Source organism: Pipistrellus kuhlii, unplaced genomic scaffold (assembly GCF_014108245.1).
Source record: "Pipistrellus kuhlii isolate mPipKuh1 unplaced genomic scaffold, mPipKuh1.p scaffold_m20_p_24, whole genome shotgun sequence".
In the NCBI taxonomy this organism is placed as follows: Eukaryota; Metazoa; Chordata; class Mammalia; order Chiroptera; family Vespertilionidae; genus Pipistrellus; species Pipistrellus kuhlii.
The window spans coordinates 5,693,842-5,714,114 of NW_023425523.1; the positions used below are offsets into that span (position 1 = coordinate 5,693,842).

General features: G+C 55.4%; 2 protein-coding genes and 1 long non-coding RNA gene across 7 annotated transcripts in view; 2 read left to right on the forward strand and 1 right to left on the reverse strand.

Annotated features, from left to right (window-relative positions):
* VAV3 (vav guanine nucleotide exchange factor 3) overlaps positions 1 to 7,186 on the forward strand; it is a 157,380-nt gene extending 150,194 nt beyond the window's left edge. The window contains exon 29 of the mRNA XM_036452654.2: positions 7,172 to 7,186. The gene's annotated coding sequence lies outside the window, so the exon portion shown is untranslated. The remainder of the gene's footprint in view (positions 1 to 7,171) is intronic.
* A 4,686-nt stretch (positions 7,187 to 11,872) lies between these two features.
* The window catches only part of LOC123652985, a 28,072-nt gene continuing 19,671 nt past the window's right edge, over positions 11,873 to 20,273 (forward strand). The window contains exon 1 of the long non-coding RNA XR_006742587.1: positions 11,873 to 12,389. This is a non-coding gene — a long non-coding RNA (uncharacterized LOC123652985). The remainder of the gene's footprint in view (positions 12,390 to 20,273) is intronic.
* The window catches only part of NTNG1 (netrin G1), a 195,135-nt gene continuing 187,412 nt past the window's right edge, over positions 12,551 to 20,273 (reverse strand). For all 5 annotated transcript variants that reach the window (XM_036452660.2, XM_045586955.1, XM_045586957.1 and 2 more), the window contains one exon: positions 12,551 to 13,210. In XM_036452660.2, coding sequence (XP_036308553.1) covers positions 12,939 to 13,210 — 272 coding nt within the window. In that variant the 3' untranslated portion in view covers positions 12,551 to 12,938. The remainder of the gene's footprint in view (positions 13,211 to 20,273) is intronic.

Below are 20,273 nucleotides of genomic sequence, written 5' to 3' on the forward strand. Positions count from 1 at the left end.
CCTCATTAAGCCCACGGTCGTGAGCAGTGTCTGCCTCTCAGCCGAGCGATGAGGGGGATGTGGCCAGAAATAGCCCTCCGACATCTGTGAGTGGCACCTGGCCCTGCCAGGCTTTGCAGGAAGACTCAGGGAAAGGTCGGCGCCGAGGTCCCTCGTTGGCACGACAGCTGTCTGACGCCTCGGAGGCCCTCCTGCAGCCGATGGCTTGCCTACGACATCCTTCTGTCCCCAAACCCCACCCCTGTGGGGGGCAACCACACCCTCTTCTCTGTAACTCTTGCTCTCATCATGGCCCATCCATTTATGCCTCATACTCAGTCTCTATTTTTTATTTTTTTAAAATATATTTTATTGATTTTTTACAGAGAGGAAGGGAGAGGGATAGAGAGCCAGAAACATCGTTGAGAGAGAAACATCGACCAGCCGCCTCCTGCATACCCCCTACCAGGGATGTGCCCGCAACCAATGTACATGCCCTTGACCGGAATCGAACCCGGGACCCTTCAGTCCTCAGACCGACGCTCTACCACTGAGCCAAACCAGTTTCAGCTCTCTTTATTTTTTAAAATATAGTTTTATTGATATCAGAGAGGAAGGGAGAGGGAGAGAGAAACATCAATGATGAGAATCATTGATCAGCTCCATCCTTCACGCCCCCTACTGGGGATCGATCCCAAAACCCAGACATGTGCTCTTGATCAGAATCGAACCCAGGACCCTTCAGTCCACAGTCTGAGGCTCTATCCACTGAGCCCAGCCGGCTAGGGCTGGTCCTCGGGCTCTTTTGATACAACAATGAATGTGAATCTTTCCACCGAGCACAGGGCCTGGCTCTTGGCAGTCTACAAACATTTGAAAAGGGAAAGAAAGCTTCTCAGGACAACTCTCTTGCCCCATCCTTGTTCTGTGTATACTCTCTCCGGGCAACACATGGGGGTAGACGTCGCCCCATCTTTCCCTCTGCCCACTTGGTCTGTGCCGTTGGTCCTCGGTGGGACGCCTGTCTCTGCAGAGAGTGTGCCATGTGCCAGACAGCGGGCATCAGCCCTCACCATCTTCTCAACCCGCTCTACACCCGACCGCTGTCTGAATTCTCCACGGCCACCTTCTTGGACGCTGGGGTCACTGGGGAAATGACAGTGTCCAGCTCACAGGCCTCGGAAGCTTTAAATGAGATGAGACGTGGGCGGTGCCCGGCACAGTCTGAGCTCCATGGATTGTCAGCTCCTCCTGCTCCGCGGGAGAGATGATGATGTTCGCAAACGAGGGTCTGTTCGCCTTTTGGAGGTTTCATGCGGGAGCATTGTTTATGCAGCACCCACTCCTGTCAATGGAGCCGGGAAAGCCCACCACAGACCTGTTCCAGGGGAGCCACGACTAGACGGACCGTGGGCCAGAGAGACCTCAAGGAAGACGGGGAGAGGGAGAACAGCAGGCCTCCCTGCGGACAGGAGAGAGAAAGATGCTGTTTGCACCATTCTCACCGCCAAGCGTGGTCATGACCAGCTAAGAGGGGGTGGGTCACATGACCTTCCAGAGGCACCGGTGGGGGAACAGAGATCTGAGGTGGCCAAGCAGCTGATGGGTAGTAATTTGTTGTGAGCCCAGCAAAGCGCCCTCCTGAGAACAGACGCCCCCTCCCCCCCAGAAAAGGGTCCCCCCCAGCTTTGTGGGAAAGCTGGCAAAGGCGGACAGGGACGTGACCTCCAGGCACCTCTGCAGGAGACAGGCTTCCGCCTGCGATGACCCCCAGGTGTAGTTCACGGCACGAGGCGGGCTGTGGAGAGAAGATGCTGACAAGGGTAAGACATGCCGCCACATGGAGGCCGCCTGACACCTACCGTTCAAATGGCAATGAAAACCATGACCAATGGAGAAAATGGAATCCTCCCCTTCTTCCTCTCCCCAGCAAGACCCGGGCCGAGGGTGCGGCCAGCAACGCTGGAAGTGATGGAGACCACCCAGCGCAAGACAGAGCCCAGCCCCCACCCCTCCTGCTCCCCATTGTCCTCATTAAAGAATTCACAGTCCTCAGCCTCCTCCAACGCATGCAGGAGGCCAGGTGGGGAGAAGGGCAGTAAAAGCACACAAGGCCTTTTTGATCAGGAATGAGAGAAAAATCTCACATGCCACACACACACACACACACATACACATGCATGCACACACCTATTGGACACACGCACATATGCACATGCACACACTCACATACACACACCTAATGGGCACACACACATGTGCGTGTGCACACAGACCTAATGTACACACCTACTGGACAGACACGCACACATGCATGTGCATACACTCACACACCTAATGGATACATACATGAAAAGTCTGTGCATTAACTGTGGTTGTTTCTCAGCAGGGGCATCTTGGGAGACTTTAACTTTCTACCTTTTAGTCCTTCAGTATTTTCTTTTTTCCCCCCTCCCGGGATATATATATGTATGAGGCCACTTAAATATATTTTTATTGATTTCAGAGAGGAAAGGAGAGGGGGAGAGATAGAAACATCAATGAGGAGAGAGCATCACTGATTGGCTGCCTCCTGCATGCCCCCTACTGGGGACGGAGTCCGCAACCGGGCATGTGCCCTGACCGGGAATTGAACTGTGACCTCCTGGTTCATGGGCCAGTGCTCAGCCACTGAGCCAGTTTCAACCTCTGTTGTTGTGTAATCACAAAGAATAACTAACGTCTCACACGTCCGAGGGACCCAAGCCATCGCCATGACTGCGATGAGCCTGCAGGATGCACTGTGTTCCCAGGCTAAGTGTATCGGCTCGAAGGTAATCTATGCGGTTCGAAGACATGGTGATTTATGGACTAATTAATGGCGCACAACAAAAATACTTAGAGAGACCGGCGCTGCCCCCAACCCAAAAAGCCTCCCAACGACAGGGAGATGGGTTTTGCACGTTAGCAAATTAAATTCCATATATATTTATGAGGCCATTCGAAACGCGGAGTCCTTTCCCTCACGTCCCGCGTAAGCAGAAATGTCCATGTATCAAAACCTAATTGTGCCAGGCCCCACGGCTTGGGGAATAAATTAAGTCTTAAGCTACCGAAGACATCGGACATTAATTTCCAGGCTTATTATAGCTCTGATGAGACGGGTGTTAATAAACGCAGCAGGGAGAAAAAGAAGGCCCACCGGACAAGGAAGACACACCTATTGGTGTTCCTCGGCCAGCTGTTGTGTGTTTTTTTTTTTTAAATAATCCTTTATTGATATTTTACAGAGAGGAATAGAGAGTTAGAAATATTTTTTACACAGAGGGATAGAGGGCCAGAAACATTGATGAGAGAGAGACATCGATCAGCTAACTCATGCACACCCCCTACTGGAGATGTGCCTTGATTACAAATCAAGGTACATGCCCTTGACCGGGATCGAACTTGGGACCCTTCAGTCCACAGGTCGACGCTCTATCATTGAGCCACACCGGTTCTGGCAGGTGTTGATTGTTGATAATTCATTTAGGGCGGCAGAGGGATGTCCACACGGAGGTGTCATTGCCGGCGCAGCTTGTTAACAAGCCCGAACAGGGTGCCGAGTATTTCAGAGGTTTGGAGGGGTTCGTGTCTTGTTTCTGAGGTGGGGAGGGAGTGGGAAGGATTTCATGGGATCCAGTAAAACAGTCAACGTTCACCCCACAAACCTCTCCTGGGCACTTTGTCAGATAAAATGGTGCTGTAGGCTGTGGGTGGAATTGGATGGGCCTTCAGAGGAGGGAGCCCGTATCGGGGCTGGCCTTTGAGATGTCGGTCAGACTGAAAAATACGAACGAGTGGTTAGGACATGGTAGCAGGAAGGCGAGGACTTGCAGGATACGGACAAGGACACAGGACGGGCCATGTGGGGCAGGCAGTGGAGAGCGTAAGTCACCTGATCATTTGGCAAAACAAGTTGGTGAGGGAACGTAATGGTCATAACAAGGGAGAGATCGCAGGGGCCAGGTGGTGGACGGACCAAAACGTGTGCTCCTCTGTGACAGACAGCGCCATGACGGACTGACTTCCACTGAGCACCTCCAGGTGGTGGCCCTGTGCATGGATGTGCTCCTCATTCTCCAGATTGCAGTGTTCGGGGGACAACGTCACAATGCAAGAGTAAACTTCAGTACAAGATGAAAACCGCTTGGTAATAAAATAAATGCAGGATCTATGCAGATACATGACCGGGGCAGCTACTGTAGTGATGGGGGGGGGGGGGAGGGGTGGTTCAGAAAAGGTTTATTGGACAGACGACCTGAACTCAGATGTAACTCCTGAACTCCTGATGTAAGCAAGCTTATGGGAAAGAAAGTCACCCTGGGCTTGGGAAAACCGGAATTATACCAGGAAGGCTGGGGCTTCCATTGCACTCATCAAGTAGTCCCTTCATGTTGAGTTTTCCACCCGACTACTTTTGCTGAGAACATCTGTGACGGGCTGGCGCGTGTTTTCCCCTGTTTGTCATTAAGCATCAGACGCTCTCTCAGAGCCCGTGATAGATCTCAGTTCAGCATCCACGAAGAGATGTCAGGTACACCTGCATCTCGAACAGCGTCACTCTGAATGGAAAACGGGCCGCTTTCTCGCTAACAGAGCGAAGAGTGACAGTTCTCCGGCGGGTGGCATCGATAACACCGTCCATGGCCGGATATGTCTCCTCTTCCTAGGTAGGTTTACGGCTCCATTAGGACTGAGAAATCATTTTTTCCCCCTGGGAGTAAATAAGAAATTCGGCAGCAACAATAACGTGTTTAAGTTGGCCTCTTAATATGTGACTACCTGCCACCTACCGACTCTAGTTCCATTAATTATTTATTCTAAAATTCAAGTGATTTGCATGATCCGTATTCATGCGCTACTATTCACAAGATTTCCCTTCAGCAGAATGTCTTGGGGGTGAAAGAAAGAGGATTGTACCTTTTTTATTTCATAGAGTTTTAAAGAGACTTGCACTTAAACTAATTGAACATTTCCATTGGCCTGGCTCATGCATTGTACATATGGCCTATTGGTAGGCTGGCACGCTTTTGCCGTGTCCTCATGTGCTGTTGTGTGTGTGTGTGTGTGTGTGTGTGTGTGCGCGCGCGTGTGATCCTGGTGTCTTTTTTCTCCTGAGGACAGGCCACAGGGAGTCTCCTGGGCCTGCAAACACCTCATCACGCTTGATTCCATTCAGGTTCATCTAAACTCGCCACCGTGCGGCCGTTCCTAATCAGTAGCTCCTGGCGTGATGCCTCAATCGTGACGGTAACTGTTACGAACTATCTGAGCTGCTGTCTGCAACACGCAGCCCCAGGAAGCTCTGTGCAGCCTGCGCCTCGGACCTCGGGCTTTTAATCCTGAGTGTAATGCCTCGTCCCCCAATGCCCATCCTATCGGCCGACCCAAAGCGGGGCAGGTGTGCGACTTCTGGAAGCCTCTCGCTTCTAGGGGACAGAGTGGCCTGGGGTTTGGGGTCTCCTAAGGGAACACATTTCCCCCCTGAATTTACCATCTCTCTCTTTAAAAAAAATAGGGAGGGTATGTACGGGAGGGGGGGCATTGGTATATGTACAAAAATAATAACTTAATAAAAAAATATTCAGATTTCAGAGAGGAAGGGAGAGGGAGAGAGTGATAGAAACATCAGTGATGAGAGAATCATGGACCTGCTGCCTCCTACAGGTAGAGGATGGAGCCTGCAACCTGGTGCCTTTGACTTGACTGGAACTCCGGACCCTTCACTCCGCAGGCCGATACTCTCCACTGAGCAAACTTGCTAGGGTGAGTTTACCATCTCTCTTTAAAAAAACACATTCATATTGATTTCAGAGAGGAAGGGAGAGGGAGAGAGTGATAGAAACATCATTGATGAGAGAATCATGGACCTGCTGCCTCCTACAGGTAGGGGATAGAACTTGCAACCTGGGCATGTGCCTTTGGCTTGACTCGAACTCGGGACCCTTCACTCCGCAGGCTGATGCTCTATCCACTGAGCCAACTGGCTAGGGTGAGTTTACCACCTCCATTTCCCTTTTCGGGGGCACAGAAGCCCTTCCCCGCCTTGGGGAGGAGACCCCCGGCCGGTATGCTTGTGGAGGCGATGCCAGGAGGGCCCCCGCCCTCCTCTGCTGCCGCCATCCATCCCAGCTCATTTAGGCCGATCCAACCCGGCCCTGAGCCATTTCCATGTTCCTGCTCCGCCCTAGGCATCACTCTGCACAGGCCAGGGTGTAGGCTGCCCACTGGGCCTGGGTAGTTAGCGACGGGCGCCCTTCTCCTGGGTGCATCCTGTGTGCCAAGCTCCGACCCCCAACTTCCAACAGCTCACGCTCTGCCTGCACCTGGGCCTCTCCCCACGGGGCTCTCCCCACGGGCTCCGCAGGTCATTTCTGATCCCAGATCCCGTGCATTGCCTCCCCCCCTTCCCCCAGCCCGTCTGGTGGGTTAGAGACAGCAGGAGCGAGGCCACAGGGCCCGTGGGCCGCGGGCAGTGAGAGAACGGGCTGGGCTTGAGGCGTGGGGAGGGTCTTTGCTTCTCCGCGTGGGAGCCGCTGGCAGAGCCGCGGAGACAGCCCACTCGCGGATGGATCTCTCTCTTCCTCGGGCGTCTGGATGCCGCTGGTGGCGGCCCAATGCCTCCTCTTCGGAAACCATATTTTCCAGGTGAGGGACACGTTCCAGGTGAGGGACACACAGGCGCCCCGGGCGCTCTGATGGCACCGCTGAGTGCTGGGAGGCAACGGGCCGGCAGCCCTGGCCCTGTGCGAGCTGAGGGCACCTGAGTGAGATGTGGGCACGGGGTCCTGAGACCTGGTCACATGGGGCTGAGATCTGGGCACGGGTCGGGAAAGCGCCGAGTGTGGAGACCAGCGTTTCTAAGCGGCCAGGATGCCCGGTGGGTGGGGATCTGATGAGCACGCGCCTGCGCCTTGGCCTCCGGCCTCATGGACCTGGGCTCTCCGCCATCTCTGGGTCGGGGCCCGGAGCGGACGGCCATGCATGGTCCCGTTCTGTTCTCCTCCAGCCCCGCAGGGGCAGCCCGGGCCCCCACCTCGTGTGGGGGTGCCTCAGGCAGGGGTTTGGGGAAGCCCGGAGGGTCTCCGCGGACGCAGGGAGGGTTTGAATGCGCCTGAGCCGAAGGCAGCATCGGCCTCACCTGGGAGCTAGTTGCAAACCCAACCCTCAGGCTCCACCCAGACCCACGGAGCCAGGAGCCCAGGGCGGGCCTCGGGCTGGGGTGCCCCTGGGTGCCTTTGGGGCCCGCTGGAGCCCCAAAAGCTCGCTCTCGGCCCAGCAGGACGGAGACAGAGGAACCGGACAGGCGGGACCTGCCGCGGGCACAGGTAAGCCGCGGCGTCGCTGACCTTATGGAGGTCTGTTCGCTCTGCAGGGAGCACACGCTCCCGCTTTCCTCCGAAGCGCCCCCTGCAGCATGGAACATGCGATTTCGCCTGTAAACCTCTCATGCACAAACGTGTTCCCTCCCGGGATCCAGGTTGTGGTAGTTCTTCTTTATTAATATTGCATTCTTTAGGTAGAATAAGAGGCACACACACCTGAACTTGCATTATACTCTGTTGCTCTGATTATTTAGAGCCCGAACTTAATGTGTGTTCAGTAAATATCGGAGCACGAATGTATAGGGCCCTGTTCTATGCAGGGTCCTGTGTGTGTGTGTGTGTGTGTGTGTGTGTGTGTGTGTGATGTTAGCATTAACAATAACCGATAGGAGAGATAACAGGTAAATCAAAATCAATCACACCCAGGGGTGAGGCTGCTGACCAGGATTCTTGGAGAGGCGCTGCATCCGGGTAAGGATTTTTTGTGAAGAATATTAAGAGGCACTCCAGATTTTAGGAAGACCGAACTAAAGCCAAGGCGATGGACCCCCGCAGGGCATTTTCGGGCTCCTTGGGGGGGAGAGCCGTTCGGGGCCAGCTTGACAGTGGGTCTTGCGTCCAGGGCTGCGGGGTGAGCGGTTCGCCTTGGCAGAGGGAAAACGGGACTGCTGGCTGGTGGAAGTTGCCCTTCAGCAGCTATGACCGAACGGCAGACGCCCGAACCCCTTCCCCACTGCATCACCATGCGGGGGTCACACGGCGGCCCCAGACTCGGCGCCCCACCTCTGGCTCTCCGCCGAATTGCTGCTGGCAGCCACCTTGGCCACCTTCCGCTCATTGTAGACACACGTGAGGTATCGGAAGCAGCCAAGCTCGTGCTCGGAGCTGCAGGGTGGCCCAGGAAAACCCGAACTAGCAGGCTCATTAGCGGGCTTCCTGAAGGTGTGCGTTCAGGAATGGACAAATGCGTGCACCTGTGTTGACGTGTGTAGACAGGGTTATAGACGTGAAAGTAGGGATGTCTCAGAAGTTTGATTTCACCAACAGCTGTCTAGAAGTACTGCATTTTAAATGGCTACTGAGCAGGTCTAGTCAATGCAGGCAGGCATTCACCCTCACCTGGAACGTAGAAGGGTGAGGGTGCGGGGCTTAGCGTAGGTGGGAACTCGGGCCGCACCTGTTCCACCTGCTGCAGAACCCCGCCACGTGACGGCAGGACCAATCAACCAATGATTGTTGGTGACTCGGCGAGGTCACGTGCTAATCATTCCCCAAGCATTGTTTACGAGCAGTGATTCTCGGATTTAAACGTGGACTAGCGTTGTAGGTATGGAACATTGAGTATATATGGAACTTGTAATATATATATATATATATATATATATATATATATATATATATATGTGTGTGTGTGTGTGTGTGTGTTAAAATACAGTTACAAGTGAAACGCTCTCTTATTTGGAAATGGTCAGAACTATCGCAGTATTGGTGCCGATGAACCCCGGGTACTTCTCAGGAAGAAAATTGAGTCCTGATTTCCGGAGACAAAGAATTGCTCACAACCAGATATTTGGGTCAGAACTCTGGGAGTGTTCCTTCTCTGTATTTTTCATCCCCAGGTGTGACGAAGGTGGTCCCATTGGATTTGTTGAAAACAAAACAAAACAAAACACCCTCGGGTTTTCCCTGGTGATTCAGATTGCGCTCGTTACCAGCTTCATCGCTGCCACTCTCGCCGTCCTTGTCGATAAAGCCGGGGGATAGAAACGGAGGGGAAAGAACTCGAGTTCGGTTTCAGGAACTGCAGCTTTAAGGTCACACACACAGTCCCGTCTGTAAGTACAAGGGACTCAGCGCTCGAAGCTCCACACAGTGTGTGCCATTCTGGGAGCAGAGAAACTGCCAAACGGGGATTTTATTTAGCAGCCGACAGCGGGCGAACACACCTGCCCTCTCCCATCTAACACAAAGCTTCCCCCTTCAGGATGTGGGGGCTGACACCCTAGTCACACTGGGTTATTGACTTGATGGTGGGGAGCGAAAGTGATGAGACGAAAGATCTGATTTCAGGGTTTCCTCCCACTGCCCCAGGCCACTCAGCAGTCCCCACATTCCACCCAGTGAGGCCCGCCTGCCTTCCCCCAGCCCGTAACTTTGTTGAAGTTTATTTTTATATGTTTTTATTGATTTCAGAGAGGGAGGGAGGGAGGGAGGGAGGGAGAAACATCAATGATGAGAGAGAATCATTGACCTGCTGCCTCCCGCACGCCCCCTACTGGGGAATTGAGCCTACAGCCCAGGAATGCCAGAAAGCAGCAAACAAATGAAACCCGTCGAGATGGGATTGCTTCAAGGGAGCACCCCCTTTAGACTCTCACGTTTAGAGGAACCTGAGGATCCAGATGACAAAGAGAGTTTCAAGTCACAAGGGCTCTATAGCCCAAAGGGAATTTTCGTTAAAAGCAGATCACATCGCTGCAGGAAATGCAGAAAGCTGCCCCTCAGTACAGGGACGCCAGCTATGCCTCCCCCAGTGAGATCCGTAGAGACTCCTGGAGGTAACATGCAGATGGAGTGATGCCCATTGGGCCTTCATTAAATTTTATTTTTATTTTTAAAATATATTTTATTGATTTTTTACAGAGAGGAAGCGAGAGTGATAGTTGGAAACATCTAGGAGAGTCATCTATCAGCTGCCTCTTGCACGCCCCCTACTGGGAATGTGCCCGCAACCAAGGTACATGCCCTTGACTGGGAATGGAACCCAGGACCCTTCAGTCCGCAGGCTGATGCTCTATCCACTGAGCCAAACCGGTTTCGGCATTCGAATTAGCTGTCGGCCTCCTGGGTACCGAAAGGTGCAGCCTGGCCCCTGGGCCTGTGACAAAGCCAGGAGCCAGTGATGACAAAGTGCGCCGTGTCCGGAAACAGGTCTGCCTACGGTTCGTGCTAATCACCTCGAAGGCACCGCACACCCCGATTTTAACCGGGAAACCCGCCGTCTCAGGAGGGATCTCCGAGTCTGGGCAGGTCAGGAGGGTTCCCGATCGAGAATTTGCTGCTGATGCTTCTCAGGTAAACGGCCAGGTTCTGACTGGCCACGCTGGCTCTGACTCATGTCCGTCTCCCCTGGTTCGTGCATCCGGAGAGGCTGTGGGTTCCAATAACAAACATTCAGTCGGCTTAGACGCCGGGCGGCAGGCAGGGCCTCCGTACCCTGTTTACCTTTGTGTGTGTGTGTGTGTGTGTGTTTAATAATGATTTTTTTTCATTGTCTATGAATAGAGAAAGGTTATGTACTTTATTTTTTAAAATATATTTTGATTTTTTTTTTATTTTTTTTTTACAGAGAGCAAGGGAGAGAGATAGTTAGAAATGTCGATGAGAGAGAAACATCGGCCAGCTGCCTCCTGCACACCCCCTACCAGGGACGTGCCCGCAACCAATGTACATGCCCTTGACCGGCATCGAAACTGGGACCTTTCAGTCCGCAGACCGACGCTCTACCACTGAGCCAAACCGGCTTCGGCCCTGTTTACCTTTGATTGCCTTCTTGGAATTGGCTTTTTCTGGGAACAAAACCAATAAGACACACCGTTCCCTCATCTCGGGGGTTGGCAAACCGCTGCTCGCGAGCCACATGTGGCTCTTTGGCCCCTCGAGTGTGACTCTTCCACAAAACACCACGGCCTGGGTGAGTCTATGTTGAAGAAGTGGCGTTAGAAGAAGTTTAAGTTAAAAAAAAAAATGTGGCTCTCCGAAGAAATGTCAACTGTTGTGTTGTTGGTATTTGGCTCTGTTGGCTAATGGGTTTGCCGGGCACTGCCTCACCTGGTGTTATTCATCAGCAGACGTCCTCCCTCTCCATTACCCCCCCTCCCCCCCAATGTCGCAGGGAGTGGGGGATTCGGGGTCAGGGATTCGAACAGAGGCCAGGCTTCCAACCCAGCACTGTCTTAGCTCATTGGGCCACCAAGTCACGGAGGACTTCGCTGTCGTGAAGTCTCGGGCTGGGGCTGATGTGGTTTCTGAGGGCAGTGGAGGCGGCTGCCGCCACATCTGCTACCTGTGCTGGGAGTGGCATGCACTGGTCCAGCCGTTGGGGGACCCCCCCCCCTCCGCCACCTTGCCCGGCAATCGGCCTAATCAGAGGCAGAAACAAGAATCAATCACACCTGGGGCGGTACTTAAAACGAACTTTATTCTCAGGCCCAGCAGTCACGTCTACTCGCTGCTGGGCAGTGGATAGTTCTTCTAGAGAGTTTGAATATAGTCAGAGTCCCATTGCGAACACTCCATTCCCTGCCACTGCCCAGAGTCCCCAGGCTGTTCTCCCCACGGCACTCCCTGTAAACACTGTGTTTGGAAAGACACATCCATCCGCATCGCTTCCCTGGGGTCGCACGGTCACATCCGTCTGTGACGATAGCATGGCTGAAAAATAAAAGCCTCTCCTTCGTACTCTGCCAGCAGGCTTTGGCATAAGCTTGGCAATCGCTTAGAGTTATTTATTTAATTTTTCCTGTGGTCGTTTTTTTTCCCCCCGAGCGGAAACAGTCTCGGGTTTCGCAGAAGGTGTCCAAGCTAGCGCGGATCCGCCGGCTGCCCGTGGCCAGGCCACGCCGAGGCCGGCAAAGCCCGCGTGGACGCTGCTCGGCAGCTGCTCCGGCCTCTCCGGAAAGCGCCCCACGGAGTCCTGGGCTCTCGTAGGCAGGAACGGTTTGACTCCTCGCCTCTCCCCGGATTAAAGCAAACAGGAAAACAGAATGTCCTTTGGTGGAGTCTTATGACACTCGCTATGTATATGTAAACGGATATTCTTTGATGCCGGCGGCGCGTCCGTCCGCCCTCACAGAGAAATCTCACAACAGAACGAACGGGAGAGGACAAAGCAAAGCGTGTCAGTCTGGGCCGCGCGTGGAACGAGGGGGAAACGCGAACAGATTGTCTGGTAACACAAATCATCGGCAAGAATACAAAAAATCTACATAGTACAGTATCTCAAGAAAAATAACTTCATTTGAATACAAAAGGATAGATACACTTTCTCCTTCCCCCGGAGGGGTGGTGACAGGTGCGCACAGACTGACATCAGACAGGAACCTTCCGACCAACGAGGGCGACAGAGCAACGTCCACTGAAGCTCGGGCGGGTGGGAGGGGGCTCGGGGGCCGAGGCGGATGCCCTGACACCCGCGGTCATGGTCATGGTCATGGTCACGGCGCCCCGCCCGCCAAGGTCGCTCCTGCGTGTTGGGGCCCTGCGCCCTAGGTGCAGCGATGTCGGCGCGCAGACGGGAGCGCACCCACCTTCCCAGGTCCGTTAGTTTGTTCCTTCTGTCTGTCCTGTGCGGAGGGGCCGCCCCAGCCTTCCCCACGGGCCCTGGGCCCTGCAGCTGGCACCGGCTCCCGAGCCAGGAGGAGCAGAGCAGAGCCGCCTCGGATGGGTGGGTGCGCTGTCCACGGCTGAGGACTATGGCTTCGTTCAGTCGGGCCTCCCGGGGCGGGCGCTGCGGGGCGCGGGGGTCGGAGTGTTTCTGGGTCCGGAGCGGGGGCGTGGGCGGCGGCGTGGGCTCCCCGGGCCTCGGCGCGGCCGGTGGTGCTGCGGGGCCGCCTAGATGGCGAGCAGCGCCTGGGTCGGGGTCGGGATCGGGGTCGCGGGGGGCGGCAGCAGCGGCAGCAGCGCCAGCAGCATCAGCAGCAGTAGCGCCGCGCGGCCGCGCGGGGGCGCCCCCTGGCCCGAGCGCGCCCCGCAGCCGCCCGCCTCCTCGCAGCGCCGCTTCTCGCACAGGACGCCGGTGTAGGCGGCGGGGCACTGGCAGCGCGCGTGGTTGTGGCAGGTGCCCCCGTTCTGGCAGTGCAGCAGCTCGTTGTCGCACACGTTGGCTGCAGGGCGAGGGGGAGGGGGAGGAGGGGGAGAAGCAGAATCAGTGTCAGTGCATCGGGTACAGCATGTTCGCAGCTTCAAACATGGCAATGGACAGGCGGATCCCGCGCTCCCCCGCCCCCTCCCGCCCCCATTCCCACCCCCACCCTCATCTGCATCCCCATTCCCATTCCTCCCCTCCCCCGCAAATGGAGCACGTGACTCCAATTTCCACACACAGGTAGTTTGCTGCCTCCCCTCCCCTCCCCCTTCCCCAATCCCATGGGTTCTCTTCCTATCCATATCTGCTGCAACCTGGGACAGTCTCCCTGGCATGTGAGGCTGTCCAGAGCTAGGGAGCATCATCCCCTTGGTCTCTCCAGGGGACCTGTGGTCCCCCAGGCTTTTAAAGGACCAGTATCGCATGCAAGAACGCGGAGCTTGGAAGGCAGGAGATGCCCATTGGAATGCAAAGCAGGGCTGCTAAGTGACCAGGAACCTCCAAGGGGGTGGCCTTCTCCCTGCAGGTGATGCCGGTGCCACATGCATGAGGACAGAAGCCAAGGGAAGGGGCCCTGGGGCTGGGGGAGGAGGGAGAGCAGGGGCAGGCGGCATGCAGGCAGGGCAGCCCCGTGGGGGGAGAGGAAGCTGTTCCATGGAGGAGTGTGAGGAAGAGCAGCCGATGGCGGCATTGACCCTCCTGTGATCGGAGGAAGGAGAGGCCAAGGTCGCTTTGGTTTCCCGGGATCATAAGGAATGCAGCGGTGAAACCCTGATTGGCAAAGATTCACCATGTTCATGGCTGGGTCACATCTGTGTGAGCCAGTCCAGACCAGCCAAAGCCGGAGACGGAAACGCATGGGCGGTCCCTGCCAGGCCACTTGCAGTCTCCAGTGGTTTATTTTCCTCGGCATGCTGGGTGTTCTCGTTAAGGCCACGTCCTGCTTATTCTTTTAGGTAATCAGGGTTTCACCGGTTCAGCAGGATGTTAACCAGAACCCGGGGAAATGGAGACAGCAACAGGCGCCAGGAGCGCTTCCCAGCAGCACATGCTGCCGGAGCGCTTCCTGTGTGGGAACTCTGGGATGGGCGTGGGGGCAGAGCAGAAAAAGGAGGTTTTGAAAATAAATTGTAGCATTTTCCTTTTTTTTTTTTTTAAAAAAATGGCATGGTTAAATTTCACCAGGGGTACCACGTGAATCTCTTTCTCTCTCTCTCTCTCTCACACACACACACACACACACACACTCAGTATCAACTGAAAAGTATGTAAAACATACGCCCTCTCCTCCCAGTACTAGTCACAGAGAAGGCTGCCTTGTCCTCACTCCTGGCAATGGCCGGTCACGTCCCTTTGCAGAGAAGCTTATTAGGGACACGGGAACGCTCGTGTGCAGGGGAGCCGAGAGCAGGGCTGCTGGGTGCCCTCAGGGGTGATCACGGGGCGGCCGTCACGGGGCCCCGGTTACCGCCGCCCGCAGCTCCCAGGCCACCACCCTGTGACGCTGGCATGAGGTTTGGGTGTCTGTAAGCCATACAGGGTGCTGGGCCTGCTGTCTGTAAGCCATACAGGGTGCTGGGCCTGCTGTCTGTCAGCCATACAGGGTGCTGGGCCTGCTGTCTGTCAGCCATACAGGGTGCTGGGCCTGCTGTCTGTCAGCCATACAGGCGATGCCTCCTGCCCTCTGACCCTTCAGCTCCAAGTCTTGGTAGACACGGGGGTGTTCCCGCTCTATCTACACCACACGGCCAAGGAGTGTCCGGGCAACCTCTCGTTGGGTGGCGTGGACTCCTGAGGGTCACCCCCAAATCATAGCGTTTTAGGGGTCACGAGGCCCAGCCTACCAGTGGTGAGAGATGAGGTCAGGGCCAACGCCTTCGCTTTTTTTTTTTTTGGTGGTGGTGCTGAGTTTGGAGAGCATGCATGGGTTTTGGGATTTCGTTTTGCTTCCGCTTCAGGAAATACTGTTTCGTTTGGGGAAACGTGAAATAAACAGACCCACGTGGCTGTTTCCACCTCCAGGTAAAGATGCTTAGCAGCTTTGCCCGGGAGCAGGTGGCTCAATGGGACACTTCCTCTCCCGGGGGCTCCGGAGCGAGGGGAATCATCTGTCCCCTCATTGTCGATAATTGCTTGCCTTGAGTAATGGAGGAGAGATCAATAGTTCATTAAATGTCACGCCCCCTTTAAAAAAAAAAAAAAAAAGGAAACGCAGTTTTGCTGCTTCTTGGGCCCTAATGTAGGTCAGCTGTTGGAGAGAGGTATCTTTTTTTTGGGAAGTTGGTGGTTACGTTAAAATTCAGTGCCTTCCCTATGTTTACCCAATCTACGGATGGATGGTGATCATTGGGAGGAATTTAATAAATAAGAGGAACAATGTAACCTCATGGGGGGGGGGTATGTTTTCTGTAGGAGAGACACAGGGGGAAAAAAAGAGACCTACGATATGTTCCATTGCTTTAGAATTCACTGCAAGACGTACGGCATTGGGCCTCTTGATTGGGCTATTTCAGCACAGACACAACCTGATGATCCGCACAGCACACTCTGTGGGGACCGTGTGCTGGAAGCTCATCCACACCTCCCTGCACATCTCGCCTGCTCATCACACGCTAATGCCCCGTCTCTGTGCCACACTGAATGGAAATCAAGGCGCTTAATGAATAAACTCACACTAAACGCCACCAGGAAAGCCAGGAAATCTAAAGCTCTGCTCTTGAGGCGCGTGTGTCCGTTTGGGAAGATACAATTTATACGCGGAGGGATCTCCTATTAAATTTGTGAAACGACCCTTCTCCATTCCAGCCAGCGTGTCTGCTGTGTGGTGTGCCTGGCATCCGGCTAGGTTTAAAAGTTGTTGCCAGCCCTAACCGGTTTGGCTCAGTGGATAGAGCATTGGCCTGTGGACTGAAAGGTCCCAGGTTCGATTCCGGGCAAGGGAATGTATCTTGGTTGTGGGCACATCTCTAGTGGGGAGTGTATAGGAGGCAGCTGGTTGATATTTCTCTCTCATCGATGTTTCTAGCTCTCTATCCCTCTCCCTTCCTCTCTGAAAAGAAACCAATGAAGTATATTAAAAAAAATAAAAAATAAAAACCTGTTGCTCTACCTGCCCTAAAGGAGCTTGCCTTTTGGCAGAAATCAAACGCATGAGCATACACGGAAATAATTATGATACAAAAAATATATCTATACAAATAACAGATTCTAAAGGAGGTATTTGCATATGGCAGGGGCCTTCAGCCGCTGGGGTGAAGGGTGATGTGGGAGACAGAGAAAAGGGAAGGAAGGAGATTGTGTTGGATCAAGGTGCGAACCAGGCAGCTGTGGGTGGGAAGAGCGTAATGGACGGGAAATGAGAAGTGAGGGCCGGACTGAGCCACTGTCTGGATTCTAAGCCCACCGCCCCTGCGAAGTTGAGGCTGGAACCCTGCGGGCTGTCTCCTGGCTCCCACCACGTGGGGGCGCTGGAGGAGGCAAGAAGGGAGGGAGATTTTCTTTTCCTGGGCCATAGCTCTTCCCAACAGGATCACCCCAGCAACACTCCCCCCCCCCCCCCCCCCCCGACCAACATTGGATTTCCGGGCTCAGCATTTTCATGTCCCTGAGAGGTTCCTGCCCGACCCGCAGCCTCCCTGCCCTGGAGGTTGAGCTCCCAGGGCCCCCACCCAGCCTGTGGGAGGCCCCTGCAGCAGTGGAGGTGGGGAGGTGAAGGGGTAGGGGTGGGGGTGGGGGTGGGGGGGTGTGGGGGGACTGCCGCCTGTCCTCAGCCTGCAGGTCCGGCTCTGGGGCCTCCTCCAGACTCCCAGCCGCTCAGAGCTGTCCTGTCTCCTGTGACCTCACCCAGGCGTGGGCGCTGCCTCCTGCGCACAAGTCACCCTCTTGGAGGGACGTCACTGTCTCCTCTTCATGTTTAAATCCTAAAACACCTGTGTGACCTCCACGGCCTTCTCCCTGCTAAACACCTGCTGCGGCCCCAGGGGGCCTGGGGAGCCACATGCGAGGAGTGAGAGAGTGATGGTGGGCAGGTGTGGCTGCAGAGACGATGGAGACGAGGAGAAGGTAAGCCGTGGCCCAGGGGCAGGTTGTGCGTGGAGCCCACAGAGGTCAGGTGACGGGCAGTGCGGGCGGGGACCTGTGTTTGAAAAGGGGGAGGAGGTGAGGCTGGACCAGGGCAAGGGCAGGCTGGAGGCCAGGAGCCCAGAGGCCGCCGTAGCCTGAGTGAGAGCAGCCGGCGCAGAGGAGGGACCGGTCCAGAGGCAGGTCCCTGAAACGCCGAGAGAGGTTTGAGGCTCCTGCCTTGGTCTCTGGGTGCGTCACCGTTTACCACTTAACTGAGGAGGAGGCAGAGTCGGTGAGGGAAGAAAGTGAACCTTTTTTTGGGGGGGAGACCTATGGACCTTGAGGGTATAGGCCAGTGGTCGGCAAACTGCGGCTCGTGAGCCACACGCAGCTCTTTGGCCCCTGGAGTGTGGCTCTTCCACAAAATACCACGGCCTGGGCGAGTCTATGTTGAAGAAGTGGCGTTAGAAGAAGTTTAAGTTTAAAAAATGTGGCTCTCCAGAGAAATGTCCATCGTTGTCCTGTTGCTATTTGGCTCTGTTGCAAATGAGTTTGCCGACCGCCGGTGTAGGTTCTTTGGCCAGGGTCTTGGTGTTAGTGGGACCGGCTGCTGAACGGCCCGGGAGGTGCCGGTGTGGAGCAGGCTGAGGGTGGTCCCCGGTGCGAGGGGTGAGGCTGGGGGAACAGAAGACCTCCTCCCGGTGGGACCGAGGTGATGTCGACATGAGGGCGCAGGCCGAACCCCGAAGAACAGCAGTGCTGAAGCCACAGGGAGAGAGAGAAACACGGCGATGGAGGATGCCGACGGGAACAGGTGTTAACACAATGCAGAGAGGGGCGCAGCCGGTGTGGCTCGGTGGTGGAGTGCCGATCTATAAATCAGGAGGTCGAGGTTCAATTCCTGGTCAGGAAGGCTCGATTCTGTGCATGCCCGGGTTGCAGCCTCCGTCCCCAGTGGGAGGCATGCGGGAGGCGGCCGGTAGATAATCCTCTCTCATCATTGATGTCTCTCTCCCCCTCCTCTCTGAAATCAAGAAAAATATGTTTTTTAAAAAACTCGGCGAGGGAATGAAATGGGCCATAGAAGGCCTCCTGCTGCTCTTGACTGTGTCTGGGGATAGATGGACGGACCGGTTCTTTAACTCGATTCTGGTGGGTTTCTTGACTGGTGTACCCATTTCCTCTCCCCTGACCTCAATCTATTGTCAGTCGTTGATGAGGAGACTCTGATTCGTTCTCCCTCTCCCAGCCCCTCGGGGGAGGAAGAGGAAAGCAGGCGGGAGGGCCGCAGCCGGGACTCGGCTGTTGCTGCTTGTCGTCTCCTTTCCCTCTGTGACCTGCGGGGTCACTGGTCCCCATGATGGCCACGACGCTCCGTTACGTCCCCGCGAGCTGGTTTTCTTTTCTTTTTTCTGTGTTGGTCTCGTTCTAAGCTATCCATTTCGGCCGGCCCTGCCAGGAGCCGTCTGCTGGAGCAATGCTGGCTCTGTATTTATAGACTTGAAAGTTTCTCTTTCCGGCTTTGTCTCCCGCGCTTCAAGGAGCCGATGCGATGCGTTGCCATGGCAGCCTTCCTTGATGGCCGTGTTAATAAAGTGACCTCGGCCTCCGGCACCTGAAACGGCCCGGGATTGCCGCGGGAGCCGGGCTCCAAATTGTTCCCCGGCCTTTCAGAGAGGCGTCGGAGGACGAGCGACCCCCGCCATGCAGGCTAATGACAAAGGCCCGGCCCGCGTTCGGCCCGATGGAGGTGTTGGAGGGAGCGGGGCTGCGGGGTAAAGAGCGGGGATGGTGACCCACTTACTGGGCCGTGGCGGCTGCTTCACCGAGTTCAGGGATGGAAGATGGAAAACGCAACCCACAGCCGAGCTCCTGGGGACGCGGAGGGACTTCACAGAACCGTGTCTCATGGCCGTGGTGTGTGCATTTCCCCAGCTTTTCTCACTCATGTCCCACCACGACTGGCGGGGATGTGGTGCCGTGGAAAAAAGGTAGAGCCGGGCCGGCGTGGCTCAGTGGTTGAGCATTGACCTATGAACCAGGAGGACACGGTTCCATGCCTGGTCGGGGCCCATGCCTGGGGTTGCGGGCTCAGTGCGCATGCAGGAGGCAGCCGATCCGTGATCCTCTCTCATCACTGATGTTTCTCTCTCTCCCTTCCTCTCCCTTCCTTTCTGAAATCAATAAAAAATACACATATATAAAAAAGGAGCCCTGACCGGTTTGGCTCAGTAGATAGAGGACAGACAAAAGCAAAGAGGAACTCAGTCTGCTGCTCTGCCTTCTCTCCTGGGCATCCGACCAGCTGGGGAGGGAAGTTGGTCTGAATGAGCGCCCCCTAGTGAGCCCACAGCCAGGCCTTCCTCAGGGAGCATCCCTGGGCTGCTTCCCCCCAGCCTCCCCCAGGGCGGGCCAGCTCCTCTGGGTTGGGTTTTGGGTTAAAGCTCTCCCTTTGGATGATGCTCTAACCCACTCACCCATACCTCTCGCCAGCCTCCTGCTGGCCTCCCACCGGCCTCGCTGCCCAATGGAAATGGGCTCGGGGTCAGGAGAAAGGAGGAAAGGGGAGGTGGGGTGCTCAGGCCTCTCCCGCCTGGAAGGAACCCTCACTCTTCACTGGGAATAATCCCAAAGGACTGCCTGAATAGGAATAACCTCACGATGGAAATGCAGGGTTTTTCTCCCTGTGACTTCTGCTCTACACCTGCTGTACTCTGCCCAGCCCCCTTCCCCCTAGCTCCCCACCTTTCCCTTCTGCAGGCTGACATCTCTGTGCCCCGGGGAGGGAGGCGCTTTCCAAGCCGCCCTAGCAGTGCCTGCGGAGGGTGGAAAGTGCGCGTTCTATTTTGAGGCGGAATGAACGCGTCACCCGGAGCCAGAGGCCTCGGTGCGAGAAAAACAAAACCCCACAGCACAGCACCTGGGTCTCACCAAGGACGCGGGAATAGAGTTATCAGAGGTTTAAGACGTGGGCACATGAATTCCATTCCTCTCTCTCTCTCCTCTTACATTCATATGGC